The sequence below is a fragment of the Aphis gossypii genome, chromosome 2, assembly GCF_020184175.1.
Source record: "Aphis gossypii isolate Hap1 chromosome 2, ASM2018417v2, whole genome shotgun sequence".
Taxonomy (NCBI): Eukaryota; Metazoa; Arthropoda; class Insecta; order Hemiptera; family Aphididae; genus Aphis; species Aphis gossypii.
This window is the reverse complement of record NC_065531.1, coordinates 28077340-28102392: the sequence shown is the minus strand read 5'-3', so window position 1 is coordinate 28102392 and position 25053 is coordinate 28077340. Positions and strand designations below refer to the sequence as shown.

At 27.8% G+C, this 25053-nt stretch overlaps 2 protein-coding genes and 1 long non-coding RNA gene across 4 annotated transcripts; 1 reads left to right on the top strand and 2 right to left on the bottom strand.

The window, feature by feature from the left end:
* Window positions 1-61: 61 nt before the first annotated feature.
* LOC114130791 (kinesin-like protein KIF23) lies at window positions 62-6626 on the bottom strand. Its single transcript, XM_027995851.2, has 15 exons — window positions 6460-6626; window positions 4996-5550; window positions 4769-4921; window positions 4508-4700; window positions 4154-4292; window positions 3888-4096; window positions 3720-3824; window positions 3555-3655; window positions 3361-3500; window positions 3188-3291; window positions 3015-3119; window positions 1993-2139; window positions 1153-1332; window positions 840-1091; window positions 62-772 (listed from the first exon to the last, which is right to left on the bottom strand). Exons 2-15 carry the CDS (start codon window positions 5547-5549, stop codon window positions 560-562), a joined length of 2595 nt encoding a protein of 864 aa, XP_027851652.2. The 5' UTR covers window position 5550; window positions 6460-6626; the 3' UTR covers window positions 62-559.
* Window positions 6627-7203: 577 nt separating this feature from the next.
* Window positions 7204-13521, bottom strand: LOC126550316 (uncharacterized). Its single transcript, XR_007604379.1, has 3 exons — window positions 12560-13521; window positions 8447-10589; window positions 7204-7678 (listed from the first exon to the last, which is right to left on the bottom strand). It is a non-coding gene; the product is annotated as an uncharacterized LOC126550316 (long non-coding RNA).
* Window positions 13522-16324: 2803 nt separating this feature from the next.
* LOC114130777 (protein max) lies at window positions 16325-18911 on the top strand. 2 transcript variants are annotated; one of them, XM_027995834.2, is made up of 2 exons: window positions 16325-16619; window positions 17322-18911. In XM_027995834.2, exon 2 carries the CDS (start codon window positions 17362-17364, stop codon window positions 17785-17787), a length of 426 nt encoding a protein of 141 aa, XP_027851635.1. In that variant the 5' UTR covers window positions 16325-16619; window positions 17322-17361; the 3' UTR covers window positions 17788-18911. The 2 variants fall into 2 exon arrangements, with proteins under 2 accessions (XP_027851635.1, XP_027851634.1); XM_027995833.2 differs by having other exon boundaries at window positions 16326-16518.
* The last annotated feature ends 6142 nt before the right edge of the window (window positions 18912-25053 follow it).

Below are 25053 nucleotides of genomic sequence, written 5' to 3'. Positions count from 1 at the left end.
TACAAATTAAAAATAAAATTCTCATTTTAATTTTAAATTATAAAAAAATAATACTAGTTAATTTGTGAAATACTCATTTAAAACACAAAATGTAGTATAATATATTATAAGAAATTTTACATATTGTCTCAACATTTCTGCAGGCAAAACTTAGTTATAAATAATAATTATAAAATTATATAATACCAAAAAACTTATATTATAAAAATGTAAAAAAAAAATATATGTTAAAATAAATAAAAGGTTAACATTCAATTGTAAAAAAGGAGATTATACCCGTGTTGACATAGCACTGAAACAGTTGTGATTGAGATGGTATTATTTTATTGAATTGATTGCTTACACTGTCAAATAAAGTTAAATTGATTTTTCTTCTGTTCTATTTATAAATAGTAAATTGCATAAATTTCAGTTTATTAAAATAAATTATGTACATTCTATACTTATGTGTTATGTATATAATAATAATAATAATAAAAGTAATTTAAAATTGATATCACATATGTAAGCCAATTCTCCTTAAAATTAGTATGGGTAAGGTTTGTACTTTATAAGATCATCATTTTCTAGACGTTGGAGTATATCCTCCTTGTATTCCGTAACATTTTGATTGTATATCTTCTGGACCACCTCTATGAGCCTTTACTTCATTATTGTATGCCTGGATACGGTTTTTTACCGGAGATCCACCTAGTGGTGAATCCTGTTTTAGTGTTTCGACATCATTGAACACAACCTGAGCACCTCCACCCATGGTTTGTATAATATCAGCCTAATAAATTATAAATCAATATTAAGTTTTTTTGACAACAGTTTTTATTAAAATTGATATTAAGTACTTTATATAGTTTAGCTTCTGGAATGCCTTGTTCATCCGATCCTTGCGTCAATAAACAATATTTTGATGCACCATTATTCGAAACTGTTTTGGCATCTGTTAATTTGGTAATGGATTTGCGCTTTTTTAACTTGGGTTGCATGACAGTTTGCAAAGGAATAGGCACTGGAGGTTTGTGTTCGATCCAACGTTCATGTGGGTCACATGATTTAGATCGTCTTGAACGTAAATATCTTAGCGTTGCTTGTGATGGCTAAATGTTAATTATGTTTTACAAGATAACTATAACATATTATTTAAAAAAATTAAGTTACCTCATTTTGTTTTGAATCTGTGGGTTTACCATTATTCACAACTGGTTCTATTTTGTTTAAGCTTTCATCAGACAGGGTTCTTTTAACAATACGCCTGGAAAAATGGCCAGGAATATTTTCTGTGCTTTCTACAATATTTTTGATGTGTCTTAATTTGCGTTTTTTATCTTGTAATTTTGCCTGTGAATCAAATATTTACATAAAATGAAAAAACTAATACTTTTAAAAATTATTTTTGCAGTTAGATCTCATTATTATAGTTAAGGGAGTAGGATCCAACATATTTTTAGTATATAAATTTGTCTTACAAGAAAAACTTTTATACTTTGCAAAATACTCTATCCAACTATTCAAAAATTGATTATTTTACATATCCCCACTTAACACCCTGCCATCAAGATTGGTTTCATTATGGCAAAAGGCGGCATAGAGATGCTTAGAATCGCTATGTTCTATTGCTGGATAGAGTATAATTATATTTCGAATGAAGTAAGAAGATTTTTTACAGGTTTCGTTGCAATTTGTGACATAGAATTTAAGTTATATTTATCTGGTGTTATTGAAAAAAACCAGTTCAATGTGACTTGAGTTGGATCAAAATAACTTTGATGAGGTGTGTTGTGTGTTACTGATTGTTTAAATAGTGTGATTTTAATTTTGTGCTTATTGTGTAGATGCTGCATAACATAATTAAACGTTACATGCATTTTTATCTTTAAATAACAGGTTTTGGCACAAAACATACAATTTTTGTACAAGGATGTTTAAATAACATAAAGAAACCAGAAAATGATTTATAATTACATATTTAAAAAACTTAATAAAAAATATTTTACAAACCTCAAACTCATTTTCTTGAACCTTCCATTTATCTTTGAATTCTCTAGATAACTGTTCTTGTTTTTTAACAATTTTTGTGTTATATTTTTGTTTTAGTAGATCTTTATCAACTGAAACTTGATTTAGCATGTTGTCTTTAGCATTTAACTATAAATCAAAAAATTAAGAAAAATAACTGATATAATCTATAAACAAATAACATTTTGACAGCAAGTATACATCTTTCTTAATTTATATTAAAGCAAATATGTGTAATAAAAATAATTTCAGAACTAAAAACCTAATTCCAATGTTTTTCTGCCTTGGTTAAAATTTAAAGAAATTAGTATTTTTCAAAATCCGTGAAGTTATGATATTGAAAAGTAGCCTCTTACCCAGGGGAAGATCCAGAAATGTTTCATGGTGGGGCTCAAAATTGTCTTTGGTTTTTATCTATTTTTAGCAAGACTATATAATATTTGTTTCGAGTAATAGTTATTGTCAACGAAAATCGACACAGTAATAATCATATAGTTATAATATGTCTATAAACATTGTTATTAATTTGTTTATAAATTTTATTTTCATGATTTTACTATAAAAAAATTGATTAAAACCATGTATTTTGAAAATTGTTTAACATTACGATTGATGATGGCACATATCAACGGAAATAGCTATAACACACTTTAATAATATTCTTTGAGTTTTGTCATTTTATAATACTCTAGCTGTGATGATCTACAATAATAATTTAAATACCTAATATATTATACACATATCAAACATTTATAGTGATAGAGAGAGGATGGAGTTCGATTGCTCTTTTTTGAATCCATCCCTGCCCTTACCCTATAAATAGAAACAATGAATTTGCAATGTATTAATGCATTACTGCAAAGAGATTTAAGTTGGTTTTTATAAATTTTTGGCAGATACACAATAATATACATGTTTAGAAAAATATTTGTTACGAAAATGTTACCTTTACAGTCAATACGTTGGGTAAATTTAAATTTCTATGGGAGTATTTTGTTACTTACGTCTGATTTTAATCTTTTGTTTTCATTATCCATAAACTCTAATTTTCTTTTTAACGAAGCCAATTCATTTTCTAATAAAAATGATTTGTTTTGATATTGCTTAACCTATATATATATATAACATATTATTAGTAATAATTATCAATATTAATAATACATTTGGTTATAAATACTTTATTGGTATCTTGGTCTCTCAGAATTTGCAATGAATTTATTTCTTGTTTAGCACCTGCATAATTGCTTTCTAAGACTACTATTTGTGATCGTATGTCATTACCTGTTAACAGAAAGTAATAACTATTTTGTTTTTGTCATTATAATCAATGTACACAAATTAAATTTATACTTTGAGTAATCAACAATGCACGAAGTTCTTCTTTTTTTTTTATTCTTTGATCAAGAGCAGTAATTAATTGTTGTCTCTTCTCATTATCTAATAAATCATCTACTTCTAAATCTGGCAAAGGAGGCCCCAAATTTAAATAACTGTAAAATATGCACATAAATATCTTTTATATACATATAATAAAGTAAAATTACCTTCCAAAACAATTTTCTTTTGATTCATAATTAATTTTATTGTCTTGCGGAACTCTAGTATCTTCCTCAATTACACATGGAATGCGATTTATAGATTGAACCTAAAATTGTACTTATATAAAGAACAAATATCTTAGAATTAATATCAAGTGTATAATTACGTACATCAATAACTTTTCTTCTTCCTGGAGTTAAACCAATATCCATACGTAATGGAGTAGTTCTTTTTACTTGAACACTTCCAGACATTTCACCAAATTGAAGCACAGGCTGCACATTCATAATAAAATATTTAAATATATATTAACAAAATTAATTAATTATTTTATTTACCAAAAGCTCTGTATATTCAGAAATAGGATTAACACAAATTAACATTCTGATTGAACCAGAACCTTCAAAGAAACTTTTGAACAGATGTGTAAGACGTGATGTTCTGTAAGGTATTTTTTCAGCAATATTCCTCAAATTGCTAGACGATTGATTTTCATATAATATTTTAAGACATTGTTTCAAATTTGATAACGACTTATTTATTTCTCCTGCAAAAATATATAGTATTAATTATGTATCAAATAAAATTCAAAAAAATTTCTTACCAGCTTCTTGAAGTCTTTGTCCAGTTGTTTTTGCTTTCCCAGCGCGTTCACTACCAGCTAAATCAACTAGTGATAGCTGACTCACAACTGTATATTTCTTATCTTGAATTATACTTACACCATCAGTATCCAAAGGTGCCTATTGTTAAAATATATTTATAATAAAAATTATAATAATAATACATAAGTAAGTGCTTACAATATTTTTGGAATTACATTTTCAAAAAGTCTTAAAAAATATTTTAAAGAAACACATTGATATTTTTTAAATACTATATTCACAAAAACTTAATATTCTGATTCTACGTTTAACAAAACCATCTATTTGTATATATTTTTTTAAAAAGAACTCACTTGCACAACTCGTATAGTAAAAACTGTATGACTACGACTGGAGTCCATGTTCAAAAATGTTGGTGCAGTACGCTTTCTCAACTGACCTTTTCTTAACCATTCAAAAGCTTCATCTGCGTTAAATACTTCTTGTTCATTTACTCCATGCACATACATATTTCCATTAGAATCTTCCCTTATTATTTTACTGTTCCTATTAAATAACCATTAATTAATACAAATAAAAATTAATTATTAATATAAAATTAATTATTTATTTACCGTCTTATTTCTCCATCAGATACATCTTCTAAAAGGTCATACACATAATTATGATATATTTCTACGTAGCTTATAAAGACTGAATATGCTACATCCTGTTCTATATCCATAATTTTATAATTAAATGGTATACGATCTGTATCTCCATCTTTCCTAAAAATATTTAAATTTTTACACATATAAAATAATTGTTTTAAGATACAAAACAAATTTACTAATGTCTTTACTTTTTTGATGTTTTAGAAGGGTTTTTAACATTGTTCTTGAAATCTTCAGATTTAAAAAACAAGGCATCTTCCATACTATATACATCAAATCCATTAAGCTTATCAGGTTTAAAAGTAAACCTTCTAGCTTGGTAATTTTGAATAGAGTTGAATATTACATCGAAGCATCTTCCAACAATACCACCATCTTCTTGATTACCAGTCATAGTATACGATTTGCCACTACCTGATATTCCATAAGCAAATATTAAACTACTCTTTCCAGTTAAAAGTTGCTCAATCAATGGCAATCCCAAGTCTTGAAAGACCACTTCTTGGGTCTCATATTCAGTGAATATTTTTTTATAACTGAATTGTCCTTCCCTAGATATTCCTCTTTCATCTGGCGGGCAGTATATTTGTATTTCAGTGTCAGATACAACTTTGATACATGATGATTCTAAACTAGACTGAATAGGGCGAATTCGACAATAAACTTGAATAGGGTCTTTTGCATCATCTTCTGCTCTATATTTTTTTTGAAGTTTTGCTGGTTGGCTCCCAACTCTCTTCATTCTATTTAGATATACATTAAAAAATAAAGTTAGAATTATTCATATATTGTAAATAAAAGTTGTATCTTTAATAATTAAACATTAGAAAGGAATGTTTTACTCATGGCCAACTGTATGTGAGCCTACCACGAGTTGGATCTGCTGATAATCAATTTATTTTGTTGTCATAAGCAAAACAACATCAAATATCGTTGACACAGAAGCTCTAACCCAATAAATTTAATAATATGATACATGATTCATATTCTACGCCAACAAAGTTGCGGGCGAATGCTATAATTAATATGACAAAACGACATTTTCCTGGTCAGCTATATAATATAATGCAAAAAAAAATTTTGGTTTTTACCTGAGGTGACTATTACCCGGGCAACACCGAGTGGGACACCTAGTATATTATAAAATTAATTTATTACTATATAAAATACTTAAAAAATAATACATTTTTTCAGATTAACCTCACTTTAAAGCTAGCTTAATACTTCTGTTTTCTAATTATTTTATCTAATGTTGATAATACATAAATTTGTAACTTTCATGCATTCACCAAGAGTTATGTAACTTGTTCAGTTTTACTCAAATAAGTAAAAAGAGTGTTAATTATAAAATTTATGTATTGTAAAAAATTTACATATTGATTAGAAATATTCTGTGTAGAGTATGTAGGTACATAAAAATTCAAGCCAAAATATATAATTTTCATTGAAAACAATGTATTAATTGAAATATAGCAGTATATAATGTATATATTATACTTATCTGTACCTATATGGCTATATCTAAGTAACTATATATGTACTATTACCAAATAGTTAATTGTTAAATTAAGACGGTTTTTTCAGTCATTATATTATAAAATTGAATTTGTACAAAATATTCAAATCAAATCATTGAATCGGTGTTTACTTACATTGGTGATGTTTATAAATGACAGCTAAAAATGAGAGCACTGAGAACTGAGAATATTAGACATCACAACTTTACTCACAACTCACAAAAAACGAAATCGGAAATACGATTATACGAATAACGACCGTTAATGTTTAATCATATTATTATTATTATTATTATTATATTTTGACTGTGGAGTGTGGGGTACGGGCTAGAGCGGTTCAGCCTTCAGCACCTTGCGGTTGGTATTATTCGCATTCCGTGTTAGTTCAGTGGTGACAACAGGTCGAAAACGAAAAACAAAAATATCAAAACATCGCAAATGTGGTCAGCCTGGTCCCGGTGAGATGTTGATAGAGTTGGGTGTAGTCAGTCGTCACGAATTAAAATATAAAATATATTAATGAAAAATGAAAAATCGTGTAAATTGAAAGTTTAAACTAAAATTTTGTTCAAATTTTCTAAAAGTACATGCTTTTCATGTAGTGCTAAATATTTGTTTGGATCCAATTGGGACATTTAATAAGGATTTATAACATTTGTGACGTAACACTAATCGTCCGTATTAGATATACCTACATAAAATAATATTGAGCTTAATAATATATTTTAATATTATTTAAATTACATAAACTAAGAAAAAAAAATAAATATACTTAATATGAGTATGAAACACGAATTAAAGTACACCTTAATTCGTGGTATGAAATCAATTATATAATAGTATAAAAAATAAAAATAAAATATTGAAAAATACGATTCATTACATAAAACTAGTATATTATGACAAATTCAATTTACAATTTCTGTATAATATGACAACGGTACTTGTTTATTATCACCCCACCGATAAAGTGCCCCGTAAAAAATGTATCGTCCCGCCATAAATAAATAAATAAACAAAAAAATACAATAAATTTAAAAACTATTTCAATATTTAATATTATTAAAAATAGTCTAAAATTCAAATTTAAAAAATGTAATATAATTTTAAAGTAAAAAAAATATGTTAAATTACAAAGGAGGCCAGATCGCCAGAACTCTGAAATATCTTTTAAAATAGCTTGAAATGCATCTTGTTTCTCGAGACGTGTTATTCACACAAATTCAGCCAAATAGCAATTCCTATTAGTTCCACGGCGCTTTTTATTTCCCCACTTTGAAGAACCCCATAACCTCTCTGTACGTAACTGTACGTACGTATTAAACGTAGATAATAGATATTTCCAAAATATTTCCTAAAATAGATCATAATATATAATATAAAACATAATAAAATATAATTTTATTAATTTAAATTAAAATTACAAATAATAAACTTAAAAAAAAAATGTTGTTATACACAATTTGCAATGACGAAGTATGTTATAACTATGTGTAAAATATAATAGATTTATAATAGAATTGTTAAAATATGTTTTGTATAAAACATTAATAATATTATTCACTAGTTCAAACAACAATATGCATAAATCAATTTTTAACAAACATAAATTTATTTATTTTAAAGTATTCAACTATTCAAGTAAATAAATAAATTACTGTTTATTACTTATGCGTACGCTCACGCTTTATGCTTATTAGTTATTATTGCTTTGGTGTATTGTTTATTAGATTAAAAAGCTGATTAAGGAGCAGAATGAGCCAGTAAAGTCTGACTGGATCAGCTCTTTTAAATATACACCGAAATGTAAAACCGTTTTGCTGCTTCTAATAAAAGAGTTTTGGACTTTGTTATATAACATGAATTATTACTACTACTAATTTTAACTATTCAAAAATAAATAAGTAAATTTATTTTTTACTATTACTATTGTTATTGTTTTTACTTTTAAATTTTAAGCACTATTTTACTGTATCTGCACAGTATATAATATTATGTACAATATTTAAAGCTAATAGGTATAAGTTGAAATTACATCCAACATATAGGTTTAAGTTTTGGTTTACCAAAGTGATGCGTAAGATTATAATTTTTTCGCCCCCTCTCCCCTTATGAAATTTACCCGAAAACGCCACAGGACACAGCGACTCGCGAATTTCCGTCAACAGACTGTAATTTCAGTATTTGTTTGACTGTTTGAGATTGAGGCGTTTATAAAAGTTGATTTCGTTTTTCAATTACTTCTACTTTATATGATTTTTGAGCCGCATGCGTATTTCACGGGATATGCAAAATACCCATTTTATCTATGTTGTATTGTCCAGACCGTTTGCGATTTTCATCACTTCCGTGTCACCGCTGCCGGTCCGTCCAACAACCGAGCTTATCTGGCTGACGACGGTCGTGTCTTTTGTTTTTTCCCAGCAGCCGCCGATTGTGTGAGTATTATTTCAGCAGTTTTTCACATGTGACATGTGTGCGATTTAATGACCGTTTTTTAATTTTTTAATTTAAAGAATTCTTGTTTGAAGCATTCAAGTTTTTTTCGTAGCCTCGTAGGTAAGTAAAATAACAAATATAATTTCATAAGGTAAATGAAATATTTGTATACGGTATACCTAATGTAACAAGTCCGTGTATGGTGTACCCTTGTATTTTCTAGTAAGGACTTTAAAATATTTTATTATTAACATAATAGAGATAAATAATACCTAGATAATGTTACATAGCAACAATTTAGCGCAATAATAGTGTTTATTATTTTATAATTTATTTTTATTAAACAAAAAAAAAAATAAATAAACAAAATCAGTATATAATTGTTACAATAATTTTGAATCCATTTATCTCATTTTTGGTTTTCATGATTTGTTCTTTATTCACCTAATTTTAAATTGTATACAGTGGCGTATTTACGGGGGTGGTTTTCGGGTTCAAACCCCCACCCCCCCCCCCCAGAACAAAAAAAAAAGTTACTTAATGTTAAATAAATATTTTATTATGGGTTTTCTAATAATTTAACGAGGTAGATAAGATGTAGACTGTCTATATAACTATTTAAGACAGGTTACTTGGGTTATTTTGGTGAGGAGTATCGCTGCGTTATCTTAATTGCAATTTGTATTACACAGGTAGGGCTTTAAAAATTTTAAAACCCCCTCAAGAAATTATTGAAAATACACCACTGATTGTACATATATATATATATATGTATATAAATAGATTATAGCTTCAGATACCTACCATCAGCGGTAATACCTATCTAATATCTATCCAAGTAAAGGTTGTTGAAATAATAAATTATAGGTACGTACGATATTAATAGTTGAAAAAAACTATCTAATAACATCATTCAAACCTAAGTTATTGAAGTAAAACTTTATTTATAATAAATAACATACTTATAATAGATAGATAATTACATAATATACATAATTGTATAATTGTTATAATTATTATACGACATGCGACTTTTAAAAAATGATAAAATTTAGAATACTATGTTATTTTATTGAGTGATTATTTTACCGAACAACACTCTTTTAATTTCTAAATCTTATAACGTTTTTGAAAATATTTTTAAATATTAATTTAAATAGGTAAAAAAAAACATTTATATACCTATTATAAAAATTATCTTATATTTTTAAAGTTTTTTTTACATTTTTGAAAGATAACATACATTTTTAGTTTCATACTCTGAAGCAGAATTTTTTTCGGAGTATTTCAATGTATAATAATCGAAATTCGAATTGGTAGTATATGAGTTATAACTTATAACTTAAATACTAAAAAATACCTAAAAAAAATTCAGACATCTGTTCCTATAGTTTCCACAATACGTAAGTAATATCGATTTCAATTTTAAATCTTGATGAGAACACACTTCTACATAACAATTACTTAAATGTTTTATATATTCGGACAATCACTACAACTGTTTTTGATCCGATAAATAATAATTTCTGGATTCTTCATCTTCATTATGTTGTTCGATTATACCGTTTACTTTTTCACTCTCACCATTGGCACTTGAGACACTTGAGTCTGTTCAAAGCCATTATGTTTATCTTTGGTGATGATTTAGTCGTTGGAAATTGATCAGTAGTTTGAATGTATTCGACTAAATTTTGAAATTCTGATGGCATAGCTTTTTGCCACCAATTTTCACTATCAAGAAGTAATTGCAGTTTGTTGATTTTTTTCGGTTTATTTAAGCGTTTATTTCTTCTTCAATTGACTGCATATCAAGATCTTGATACAGTCTGTAAAATATATAGTATCAAAATTATTTTTTATATTCTATTACATTTATCTATCAATTGTAGTTCGAGGTTCACCTTTAACCCTTTAGGATTTTCTGCTCATGACATAGGATTAAATTAAGGCTATAGAACAAAATTAAATTACCATATTTTATATTTGTGTTATCTTCACCTTGGCTGGAATCAAAGGTACTACTGTGAAGAGCTCTAGCTTGTTCAGCCAACACTTTAGCTATTCTCCCATGTGCTTTTAAGTTATTCTTTGTTGTAAATGTTATCTCATTTGAGTCATTATTATCGTAATACCTAACCTAACTGCGTTTTTTTCTAAAATAAAATATAATTTATACATTATTAAAAACAAAAAAAAAAAAATACAAAATATCAATATAATAATTTTTTTTTTATTTATTTATTTAATGAATATTTACAATCTGTATACATTATTATACAATAAGCAAATTATGAAGGCTTAAAAGAAAAAAAGACATGTAGAATTGAGAGAAAGAGGCGTCCGGTGACACCACTTCAAATTTCAATAGTCATCAGTTGGTTAATTAATTAAAATATTAAATGTTTAATAGATATCTAGGCCAGCATCGTTTTAATCGACGTGGTGGATTGATTGGGTTAGTTAAAGAACGGAGATTGGAGATAAGTGGATTTTGATGGTTAATTGTTGCTGTGTGTAGTTTTTTGTAAGGCTGAGAGGCTAATTCAGGAAAAGTTGGGATTTTCAGGTCATTATAAAGGGACTGATTGCTGACGAACCAAGGAGCACATGACGTGATGATGCATAAGTTTATAGACTGGAAGGATTAGAGTATATTAATATTTGATTTTTTAGCTGCTCACCAAATTGGATGCCATAATTCATAGCGGGTATTATAACTTGTTTATATATTATAATTTTGGTTCTAAGTGGAAGTTTGGAGCGTAATAGATTTCTATGAGAATGACGACGTAAATTTAAAGATTTGTGTTTAATTTTAATATGGTTTAACCAATTGAGTTTTTTGTCAAGATGGATACCAAGGTACCTATTTAACATTATCTTGTCGGGGTATTATGTTGTTGTTGATGGATAAGGGATGACTATTAATAGAGCGTAGAATGAAAGTTATGTGGCTAGATTGGGATTCGTTTATTTTTATTCTCCAAAGGCGGGCAGAACCAGCTTTGGAGTTGAGTCAGATGATCCTGGAGTTGTTTAGTGGACTGATGGGGGTTTGAGTGGGAGGAATATATTTGATAGGTTACAAATAGTTTCACAACAGGTTTTTGATTTTGCTGCATGAACTTAGTGCGTAGATACTGGGGGATATGGTGGATGGGTCCCTCATGGGTCAATGGCATGGGTCCAAAAATTATATGTCCATTTGATGTATTATTAGTTAGAAAATTTATTTTAATCACACAAGATATTATTATTATTGTTGGTGGTGCAACAGATCTTACAAGTGCAGTTGTCTGCCCGCTGCCGCAACTTGCGCAGGTAATAAGCAAAGAGTGAAAATGTAATATATTTATAACATGAAATTGTTAGGCACGTTTCTCATGGACGCGTATCGTACGCGCGAGTTTTTAGTTTATATTGATCAAGTTCATATGCGCCTCTCCGAGGGCGGTGCGTTTTGCTCGCCGATATGGCGCGTATGAACTTACGCTCGCGTTACGATACGCGTTATGTGAAACAGGCCTTAATGACAATTTAATTAGTATATCAATGACAAGTAATAATATATAAATAATATAACGGAATATAAAATGTCAATATTACGGTATAAAAAATTATAATAAAAGAATAATACGAGCGTCCTCACAATGGTATAATATATCAAAAAATAATATAATTAAAAATATACAATAATAACGGTACCGAAAAAATTCGAGTGCCTTTTAACTGCTCAACACATTATTATAATAAAGATGAGCGTATGATTACAAAATACAATATAAAACAATATTACCGGACCGACGGACACCGCGTGGCCTAGCCTGGCTAGCCTCCAAGACTGTTCTGAACGGGCAAAACTGACACGTCCATGACGCGTGGCTTCTGGACCTCAATAATATCGGCCGAAAGTATGTGGTGAGCGGATACCACACGAACGGGAGTTATCTGCACATCCGCTCGCACACAACATGTGGTTTTTTACGACACCGAACGGTCTAGATGCCTACGTTCGGATTTAATACCTACGCCAACAATGCGTATATCGGTATAAAAATGTATTATTTACGGTGATGTTAAACCAGTGGAAACGCTGGAGCTGTAGTGCTGTACACAGACAGGTACATTCGGAAACCACAGAAATTTAGGGCGCACTCGGGGTGACACCAGTCATGTCGCGAACTCGACAGTCACGAGGTAAAAAATTGAGTGAGTCAATTGCAAAAGCCGGTTCGCGCCGAGCCGCCGACAAATGACAATGGCGACGAGTGCGATAAAAGTGCACGACGCGAAGGGCAGAGGGTACAACAGCTGTTGTCTCTCTGGTTCACAACTTTAACCGAGTTATTGAACTCGTTCGGGCTAAGTTATGCGACAGCGCGCGAAAATTGGCCAGGTTTTAACAATTATTATCATATTTTAACCTTAACGTGTGACGCTCGTGTCATATTTTGTTGTCGTTGTGTCTCCAGTCTATTTTGGAATTTGTCAATAAATTATATTCAATACAAATTTTAATTATGATTAATGATTATGAATGATATAGGTATATTTATATTTCTTACATTTAAAATTTGATGTCTTTAATGAGCATAAAATAACATTAAAGAACGGGTTTTAATTGACTAAAAATTTTATAAAAACGCTATTTTTTATTATTCACAGTAAATTTAATATTTTTTTCATTTTTTAAATTTTTTATGAAAATTATGTATATATTATATTTATTTTAATATATCAAAAATTAGTCTTGAGTACATTTTAACTACTAATTTATATTATTAATTAATTAGAGTTTTTATTAAAATTTAAATTAACAGTTTATGTCCATCAAAAACTCGTATGTCCACTGTAAAAATATATTATAATTGCCATTTATAACAAGTCCCATTTAAGTTTAAGAGAAACATTATTATTAAATTAAAAAAGTATTTAAGACTTTAAAGTAATAATTTTTGTAATCTACAGAATATTTTACAAATAAATAAGTTGCAACACCTGAAAACAAAAATCTACAACAGAAATTATTTGGTGTGGAATTATTTAAAATCTTACAATTGCTCTCCTGTAAAGTTAATTTATCCACATACACTATACAGGGTGCATTTATAAGCTATATAAACGTATACAATACCTAGCTATGTAATTAAAATAAATTGTTTTATATGATCCTTTTTTGACGAGGAAATGTCTATAACGGGTAATATATCACGAGGATCTGTACATGAATCGTAAAATTTAGTATTTGTGACATACAACTTTTGGCCTCTTAGCATAGTCTTTATACGTTATATCGATAATAGAAAAAAATAAAAATTTTTCTATAAAAATTAGCTAATTTTTAGGGGTATATAATATACATATCCTCTCCCTCCTATGAAAGCTGGCAAGAAGTGCTGGAATATATAATATGTATTATAATTTTATGTGTATAAGTTTGAAATGCTTTATAACTTTATAAAAATAAATAGTAATAATAAAATATCTGAATATGTATTTTGTTTCACTGCAGTCTACAAATCGTTTTTTAAAAGTAATCCAATATACCTACTGACCGACCATATAATTTGCAGATTGCAGTTACCTTATCTGTTGTATTACTTACCATAGGAGTACAGGAGTTCTTCATATTTTTTTTTGACATTTTATATCTATAAAAATACAATAATTAATTAAACTAGGAGAAACATTCCAGCTTATTCATTGGGTGCATTCAACGTTGTAACACTTATAACTTGAATGTAGTACGACTATGTGATCATCTTCATTCAATTATTAATATAATTACCTATATTATATCAAAATCGTTTTATAAGTCTATTTTATATTATTGATAATAATAATTATAATAATAATCATTATTATTACAGTCGATCGACGTTTGCTCGTTCTTGCTTACGATGTGGATTAGGCCTAATGGGGACACCACAATAAAAAAACGCGCCTCGTGTAATACCTCATAAACGACATGGACGACATAATCGTATGTCGTTTGACAATTAAAGGTGGTGAGGAAAATTACACAATACTATAATATTAAAATTTTAAAGTTTGTAACTTTGTTACACTAAAGATTGAACACATCTTGAATATTTTAATACTTTTTAACAATGGCACTTTGTTTTGTTTCTTATAATTTAGCAGCTTTACGATATGCAGCACCACTCTTTTTTTTTAATGATCCATAGATCAGAAGTTTTCAATACAATCAAGACTGTAACCTAATCAACGTCTAAAATTTAAAATACAAGCAATATAAAGCAAAGCAAGAAAATATATAAAAGCAAGCAAAAGTATATGAAAACTGTTTACAAAAACACAAAGTATATACAGTAGGTATATTTAAGATAAATTATAATAGGTAATAAAATCATGAGAAAATTGCACTGCCACTGGTCACCATTGCCAGCCCGATGGTTTTCGAGGTCCGGTGAAGAATTTTGCGGGGCCCCATGTATATTAATTTATTAATTATTTATTCATACATTATAGTCATTATACAATATACACAATATCTATATTTATTTTATTTTCTAGGGACTTTTTTAATTTTATAAACTTTAATCCCTTCAAGGTATGTTAGAAACCTAAATGTTCGTGTATAAACTAATAAAACCCAATTCGCATTTTAATATTATGTATTTATGTATTTATATAAGACACAAAATTAGTAGGTTTAGGTACAATGTACAAACAATATTTTATTAATAAATATTTTTATTATATTGAGCATAACTTATAATTATTAGCAATGAGTATAAATTTACTTAGAATAAAAAAATTAACATAAAACTGTTGTATAGCTATTAGCTATGTATAATTGGTATTGTCTTGATTTTCGTGGATAACAACCCGTTTTTTAAGAAAACAACACGGGTCACAATTTCTGTAGCGACGAGTGCCGGAGTGCCGATACACGTGCATAACTTAAAAGCGTCATACGTCATAACATAAAAACTAATTATTTCCGCCAATTTATTTTAGCATCATCATTCTTAATTCGTAAAACACCCCTTTTCAAAAAAAAAAAATTTCAAAAAATAAGATCAACCCATAGATATTAAAGAATGGATAGGCCATTTGTGCTTATCATACGGGCATGAATTAGAAATAATTTTGAGGTTATAGAGGTCTTAACAGAATTAGGATTAATTATTTAAAAATTATTTATATTATTATACAATAAACATATTACATTTTATAATAATAATATTTTAATAATTTATAAATTCCAATATCTATTAATTATCTATACATCCATCAATGATAATAATCACAAAATATAATTTATGACAAGACCTCTGCTAGAGTGAGAGGCATTAATAAAATCTGTCTTTCTCTCTTCCCCATTCCGGCACACTTCCCTCTATATGATTAATATAGCGATGGCCTATCCATTCTTTAATATCTATGGATCAACCGGTAAAGTAGTCTTGTTCCCAGTGGTGACAACGAGTCGAAAATGAAAAACAAAAATATCAAAACATCTCAAATGTGGTCAGCCCTGTGATATGTTGATACACAATGCGGTAATCGGGTTGCTCTTTTGTATAATGATAAGAACATGTTTGTTGATTAAAATTAAATACAATGTTTTTTGGTACTTTATTTTATTTACAACTCAAAATTGAATAAATTTATTTATTTTCCTTTGTTTCGGCTAGTATATTGAATAACGTAACAGCTGACTGCACAGTTGTACACCGGAAGAAAAGTGTAGTTAACCGAAAAGGCCTCGTCGGAGACAATACTGATGTAAGAGTTTGTTGCATTTTTTTTTCATTCATTGTGTACTTGCATGTTTCAATGCCAATGACAATCGAAAGACACAGATGCCGTGGTTTTAATACTTAACCGTGCGTCCGTATCATAAAATTGCTAAATCGTTTTTATTACCTTAAAGGTTTTTTGCTTGAAGAAAATAGAATTTTGACCTATATTAGTGTTTTATTGTCTAAAAACCTCCAAGCAGGCGTTAGCACATTTACTTTAGCTGATAGTAGAGGGCTATAGAAAAATGATTTACTTATACCTACGTGTTAGTATTTATGAATGTATGTTTTGATTATCAGGTTACTTTTCAAGTATACTGAGTCTTGTTCTAATATATCTCATTTTACTCTTTTTGTATGCAGTTAGATAGAAAAATAATAAACCTCATATTAAATCTGTATAATATAAATTTTTTAATTTATATTCAATATTGTTGTGTATTACTAAATCATTATTATCTATTCAGTTTCCATAATATTATAATGAAGATAAATGATAACTGATAAGTAATATGATTGATGTTATGATCACCAAAAAAAGTTATTTTTAGATTTTATTTATTGTAACTATAACATTATTAAATAATACAATAATACATTTTTGTTTTAAACGTTTTAATGTTTTCCACCATTATTTGTTTATCTTAAGTTATAATTTTTAATAATTTTTTTATGATAAAATATTTAACTTCCTCTCATAAAATAATCATGGAATATTAAGTATTGATCTAATTATTAAATCATTGTATCTATATTTCTTTATTAATAAGGATTTTTTTTTTTTAGATTTTGCTCCAAAAGAGTTATTTGAATACTTAGACTCAAGATGAGTGATGATGACCGAGACATTGAGTTGGAGACTGCAGAAAAGCGTGCACACCATAATGCATTGGAACGCAAAAGACGTGACCATATTAAAGACAGTTTTACAAGTCTCAGAGATTCAGTTCCATCACTACAAGGTGAAAAAGTTGCTAGCCGCGCACAGATTTTAAAAAAAGCAGCTGATTACATACAATTTATGAGACGCAAAAATGTTTCACACCAACAAGACATTGATGATCTCAAACGGCAGAATAATATTTTGGAATCTCAGATTAGGACGTTAGAGAGAGCTAAGGCTACTGGAAATTATGCCATGGAGTCTAGTGAATTAGCCTTGGATGTATCAGGATCAGAGAATTCTGATGTATCTGATGGAGAACTACAAAAATCTAAAAGAAGACTAAAAAAGCAAAAATTTGGTTATTAGATTTAAATTTCTACTAATATCTAATTTTGTATGTATTTATTATATATGAGATAGGTAAATATTTAAATAGTATCTTATTTGGTACAAATATTTAAAATTAACATTTTAAGGAAATTCATGAAGTTAGGTTTGTTTGTTATATATTTTTTATATGAAACATCGTCTTGAAAATATTTACAGATTATTGTGAACAAAATAAAAAATAATTATTCATAAATGGATTTGACTGCCACAGTTAATATTGTGGTTTTACTTTAATTAATTTTAAAGATAACTTCTTATGAGATGTACCTATGTTTAATAAATTACCAATTTACACTGTATCTGATGTATTTTCTCAATATGATAATACACTTATTATGCGTGTTAGATAAAATTAAATTAGAAGTTTGAAATTTGATTTAAAATAAACAATTTCAGTTATTATTCATTACTCAAAATTTCATAATTTTCTTTTAAATTCAATATAATTAGATATGAACTTATTTCATATAAAATTGTTACTATTTGCATTGCATGGTAAGTCAACCAAATACTTTAAATATATTATTATAATACTTACCATTTAATTTATTGAATACAATTGGTATAATTTTTGTTTTTGATAAATTAAAATGTCTTTATAAATTGATAAGTATTTAGTTTCGTTATTTTTTTTTTATGTAAAAAAAGTTGCTATTCAAAATTATTGTTTTGCATTATTATAATTACAAAATACTAGAACTGTAGATTATACATTTTTTTGTCCATTGTTATTTTTAATTATATAAGCTTTTATATTATTATGTATTATTAATAATATAATATTTTAGGCCGTTAGTTATTATATTTGTTCTAAAATTGTATCACGTTTATGATTAAATCAATATTCAATATTAACCTTGTACAAACATAAATCTAAAATATAATTTTTAAGTAGTTGTTCAAACTTCAATGTTTTGATAAGCATATTAAATTTAACAATTGTTATAAAATATAATATAAACATTGCAATTTATTTAACTTAGCCTAATATAGTTTCATAAAAGCATATATCATATAATGTCATGTAGTAATACCTTAATATTTAAAATGATATTGTAATCACATGTTGAAGCAGTAAAATATTGATGATACATTTTATACATTTCTTGTTTTCTATTTTTTTATTAAATTCTAATCATTCAATTATTATTTTATTTTTAATATAATAATTTGTAGGTATATTAATTCTGGAGAATTATTACAAATATTATTAATTTAAATAATAATAATTACAGTTATTATTATTTATCAACCTTATGTGCCCTACAGTGTTGTATATAAGTATATAACCATAAACTTATAAACTAAATTTATTGTTTATACTCTATAGGTCTATCTATAGAATAATATCTATCTATTTTTATTTAGGTATTTGGTAAAAGTATTTAAAAACTTTTTTGAATATTAATTATAATTTTAAATACTTTTAATATCAAGCCTTTTTAATAATATTTTAATAAATAGGTACTTGGTTTTTGTACTGAAATTTACATATTTTTAATTCATAATTTATTATTATTTTTTTTTTATTTGAATTAGGTATGAATGTATGAAGTTTCAAATTTTCCATTTTGGTTAATGTAATAATACTAATATCGAATATTAAAATAAAGCGAGTGCAATGTAAGCACGGGAATATGGACACGTTAAATTTTTTTCAATTTTTGGTTTCATCATTCATTATAGAAAAGACTATTAAATATTATGTACATGGTGATTTTTTTTTATCTAACAACACTCATTATTTCAAAAAGTATAGATTTTTTTCAAATTCCTAGATACATGTTTTTATGCAACTGTATACAATTTTAATTTTTTTCACCTATATTTAATAGTTAAAAAACTATCAAGTTTTGATTTTCAAATGGCAATCTATATTAATAAAGTCATTTTTTTTATGAATTTTCATGTTAAAATTTTTAACTTTCGTTGATCCGTCGGCGAGTTATAGCTGCTCAAAGTTTCATTAGGTGTTTTTACTAGGTATACAATTATTACAATTTAAGTATCTATTAAGATACAGTAAAATTGTATTCAAGTTAAATTCAATCGTGCACTGAATGTTAATTTCTTACATTAAACAAACGACTAAACGGTGCTTAGGTGGTATACATTTCCTGAAATTTGTATCCTGTTTTTTAATGTACTTTTCGATTTTTTTTAATTGGACATTGAATCAGTGCATGGACATTTTAAAATATTCGTAAAATTTAGTTTGGTCATCTACTCATCTATAAGCTCCTTATATAAAGTTTGGAACTCTCTTTCGTTCTCACGCTTCTTCCAAGCAGAGTGAACTCAGTACCTACGAGGTTCTTGGGCTACTTGCTCGTTCTCATCAAATAGTAATGCTATCATAACAAGTTTTTTATTAGTAAGATCCATTTTGCTAATGATTAAATTAATTTTATCAATTTGTGTATAACTTCGTAAGGTTAGGTTAGGTCTATGAAGTAATTTAATTATTTATACTTACTTTAAAGTTTAAATGTATTGGTAAAATGTATTTACTCAATTATTTTAAATTTAAATAAATATAATTATTCACATATATGTACCTTATATGATTAAATATGAAAATAATATTGTAAAATATAGGTACTAAAATATAATGTATGACCATGCGGTTACAAATCTTGATCACAAAAGTTATAGGTACACCCGGACGGATTTCTGAATAGTGTGAATGCTAACTCCCGGGGTACCTGGACGGCTGGACGTGCTGAAAAATGATATAACTCGGCCCGGAGCAGTGAGAATAGACCTTTATACATCAATACTAATTATCAACGTAATTCCTGGGATTTTTGTTTGTAAAATCCAGTAGCTATTATAGTACCTAATGATTCAATATCGTCGATCCCATTGTGTAACGGAGAGTGGTGATAATATTTGTACGTGTTACTACTTGCCCCATATTATATAGCTTATTAGTTAATATCAGTTGCCTATAATTATAATTAATTGGATTAATATTATTAATTATTACTAATTATCTACTGAAGATTTATAACACATTAACATTCAATAAGCACTTCTCAAAACTACCCAACTTTGAGAAGCTATATCTCATTAACAGATTAACGAAAAATGAAAATTTGAATATGATAATCCATAAAACAATTAATCATATTAATTTATGAAATTTTAAGTATAGGTTGTCATTTGAAAATCAAAAGTTGATAGTGGTTTACCCTAATAAATTTAAGGGTGAAAATAGGGAAGAGTTATACAATTCTAGAACAATATGGATCTTAAATTATGAAAAAAAAATTTGAAAAAAGTCAAAATTTTTGAAGTAATGAGTGTTGTTTGATAAAAAAAATCAACCTATGGTTTGTTAGTCTGCTCGGGTGGATCTTGCTACTGAATAGCTGTGTAGAAGTAGAACACTGAGATGATTTTGTGCTCCGCACTCGTATTAGTATAAAGTATAAGTGATAAAACCAGATAAGTTGAGGATGACGGCGTAATTGCATTGGCTTCCAAATACAGGTACCTACTCAATATTTTGCCTCTAATAAATATCTTTGAATTGGCTCCCCACTTAATTTTTTCAAAACTACATTGGTTACCTACCAAATTATTATTAATGATTTAAAGTTAGACGTATATTTTAAATCGTTTAATCGTTACATTGACACAAAATTATTTAGTAAATATATAGTATAAAAATCTCATAAAAAATAAAAGCTTAACATTAATTCAAACAAATTAATATTTATTTATTTTATTTATTTAATAATAATAACGGGTGGAGCCCAATTTATACAAAGGAATGTTTTGAATATATACATTATACATAATAATAATAATTTAAAGATAAATAATTTAGGAGAAAAAAATAATGCATTTGTTAATGTTAAGAGTCAAACCAAGTGATTCTGACCAAGCCATAAAATTATTGAGGTTGTCTTATAGATAAAGACAACCAATTATTGAGTATATTTTCATAAATAATTTCATGTCATCTGCAAGACTGCAAAGCATAACGGCTGGCAATACTTAAAAGATGAACAAGCACTAGGTATTAATAAACAGCGAGAAATGCAAAGGGGACAAATATTGAAATGTCCACGTTGGGGGCCACCAGAGAAAGGGTGAAACACTTCAGATTTTGTGATAAATAGTTTTACCCATTGTGTGCGATTAATCAGAAATGAATTAAACCAAGAGAGAAGTGGAAATATTGTATTATAAAAACCTTCTGTGCAGGCACAGCCGCACAGGTAATAGAAGTGAAACTTCCGCGACATCAGTCGTGGTGATATTATACTGATATCAAACTATCAATGCACAATACTACAATCTATAGCTTTTTTTGTACTGTCGTAGAGGTTTCATTTTTATTATTTGTGTAGGTAATCGTGTTAGCAGAGAATTGTTTTAGTAATCAAAATGAGAAGGTATATTATAAAGAGAGGGAAAATATATATTTATAGAATAACATACAATACTGTTTGGGTAAGAATATTATTTTTAATTTATTTCTGTAAACTGTACATTATTAGGGGTTTTCGATAGACTGTATATTTAGTGTTGTTGATGTAATAGGTACAGTGGATAAAATCGGTTTATGGTAACTAAAATACGATACCTATGTACGTTCTTGATTCGATTGTGTCGAGATAACGAGAAAATACAGCATCTATCGTTGTTACTGATTTTGTTGTTGAAGTATATCGGTCATTTCTCATTTGTAGATTATATAGCTGTTGTAGAAATTCTACTAAATTTGTGGAAGTATCTGATGCAACATTAACATTGAAATCTCAAATACAAAATGATAAAAAAACAATATTTTAAAATTGTCATTCAATACGATAATATAACTATTATACAATTATATTTATATGTATTTACATTAGTAAGGTCAAGCCAGAGTTTTAGATTTTAGATTAAATAAAAAAAATAAATATTGGCAGTTACAGGGAATGCCGATAGAAGTGAAAACTTAGAATTTTATTAGTATTAAAATTTGAAATTTCATAATGTTTGAATTAAAATTATCAACATCAATCTGGTTTTACATCTCAATGACGTTCCGAGCAATAATTATATGTATTTATAATTTTGTTTCTGTTTGTTTATTTTAATTTTTTTGTGTCTGTACAGCATAACTTGTAGATTTTGAATGAAGTGATCAATGTATTGATGTAAAAATGATGTGTGTGTGTGTTTTTTTACCACTATTCCAAATTTCAAGTTTGTATGTTGAGTAGTTTTTGAGAACACCTAGCGATCAGTGAGTGAGTGGTATTTGGATTTTATATAAATAAATATGACTATAATTTTGCATATTTTAAACTTCAACACATTAATCATAAATTATTATTAGATTTTATAAAAATTTTAATTTCAAAATGCACGATAAAAATATGATTGAACAACAGAAAAACTAGAATTCTGTTATACCACGATAATAAGAAAACGTCCAAGCGACCAAGCCACTCTGTGAAATATTAATTGCGTGATTCATTGCAGAGTTTAAATATTAGAAAATAAAATTTTCAAATGCCAAAATAAATACGAGGATTTAAAATTATTTTTTGTTATTTATTATTTTTTTTACTCGTATCTTAAAATATTAGTATATTTATTCAGTACCCACTATAGTACTGCACTATGATTCTACAATCAAACAATTTAAATAATATTCAAAAAAACTGAAATATTTTGTGCTCCGAACTCGTATTTATAAGCTTGGTTCGTCATGATTGTCTGTGATTGGACATTGCGCGTGGTCGCACGGCAGCGATAACACTGGTTGCCCGCTGCATTATCAGCAGCAGCCGAGTCAGGAACAGAACACGGCACCGTCGCCGTCGACCGCAGATAATAATAATAAATTATAAACCGTGACGAATTTTTGTCTTATGGCTCGTGTGTCGCGCGAACAATAAACTTCTAGAAACACATCAACGAAATTATATATGTTAGGATGGCTAGTGTAGGATGACATGTTTAGTTTTGAGTGAGAACTTTTACAGCTGTTAGTGCCTTAATGGTACAGTTTCAGCTAGCAGTACCTAAACTGTGTCCAAACTTCAAATATTAGGAGGGAACATAAAGTCCAGTTAAATACACATAGTGCTTAAAAATATAGTCTGTAACTGTAAGACTGTAATTTTCACAATTCGGACATTTTTAGTAGACCGTATTATCAATAAGTCGTCACTAGAGCAGTCTATGATGCTTTCAGGCTCCTTATCCCAGGCCCTCTTATAATCTAGACCATAAGCAGTTTGAATTTCTATTTTTTAACTTAATTTCACCTTTATGAAGGTTATCTATATAAATGAAGCTTTGAGTTGAAAGAATAATATCCTATAGTGAGTTGTGAGTAATTTGTGTTACTAGACTATTAAACTTTTCCATCAAGGTTACAACGTTGTCACCTGTCGACCAGTGCATATGTACCAATACATTTAGAAAAAATTAAATGATTTTTGGCAAAATAAACATACAATTCACTTCGGCTGGTGTATGACTTGTAATTGATGCTTAAACAACTATCCGAACACCGATGAAACCACGCACTATACCAGTTTGAGAACCGCTGGCCTATTCTTAATGTTTAATATGCCCCTGCTGATAAGGAGAAATATTTTATAAATAATCTAATATAATATAAAAATAGTAATAATCTAAATTTAATAATATAGGTAGTTGTATATTGATTGTAAAATTATTTTTGTCAATAATTTATTTGGTATTTTAACGAGCAGTTATTACAGTTATAAAACCGAAAAATATATATGAAATGACATAATATCAGTTCTCGATTGGGAAAAATTAAAGAGTTGGTTTATATGGATTTCGGGCGCTGGATTACTAAGGGGTTTTTAGGGTGTTACGGTTCTGCGAGTTTCGATTTATTTGGGTGCAAAGCTCTGTCCACAATACGATTATGCATTTTAATTTTACAAATTATACAATGTAAATATATAATATAATAACAAATAATGTATATCTATCAAATAATTTAATTAGCAGCTTACCCTTCCACACGTTTATTGCTCATTTGACGCTATTCAAAGTCAACCCTTGTTTTCAAAGGTTTCATATTTTGCTTTAATTAGAAAGAAAAACAGTTTATTTTAAGAAATCATAAAATAGTTGGATCACTATATTTATATAGTTCCATTCATAGCTCCGCTCAGCTCTGAAACACACGTACAATGTACATGTATATAGGAAAGAATAAATTATAAATGGCCTGAACGATAATGATTTTGAAGC

Bases quoted from the DNA above. Each gene is read 5' to 3' on its own strand.
- LOC114130791 (XM_027995851.2), bottom strand. From the start codon at position 5,549: ATGAAGAGAGTTGGGAGCCAACCAGCAAAACTTCAAAAAAAATATAGA. The intron at 4,701-4,768 runs GTAAATAAATAA...GTTATTTAATAG, and splicing joins TCTGATGGAGAAATAAGACG to GAACAGTAAAATAATAAGGG. The intron at 773-839 runs GTACTTAATATC...ATAATTTATTAG, and splicing joins CAGAAGCTAAACTATATAAA to GCTGATATTATACAAACCAT.
- LOC114130777 (XM_027995834.2), top strand. From the start codon at position 17,362: ATGAGTGATGATGACCGAGACATTGAGTTGGAGACTGCAGAAAAGCGT.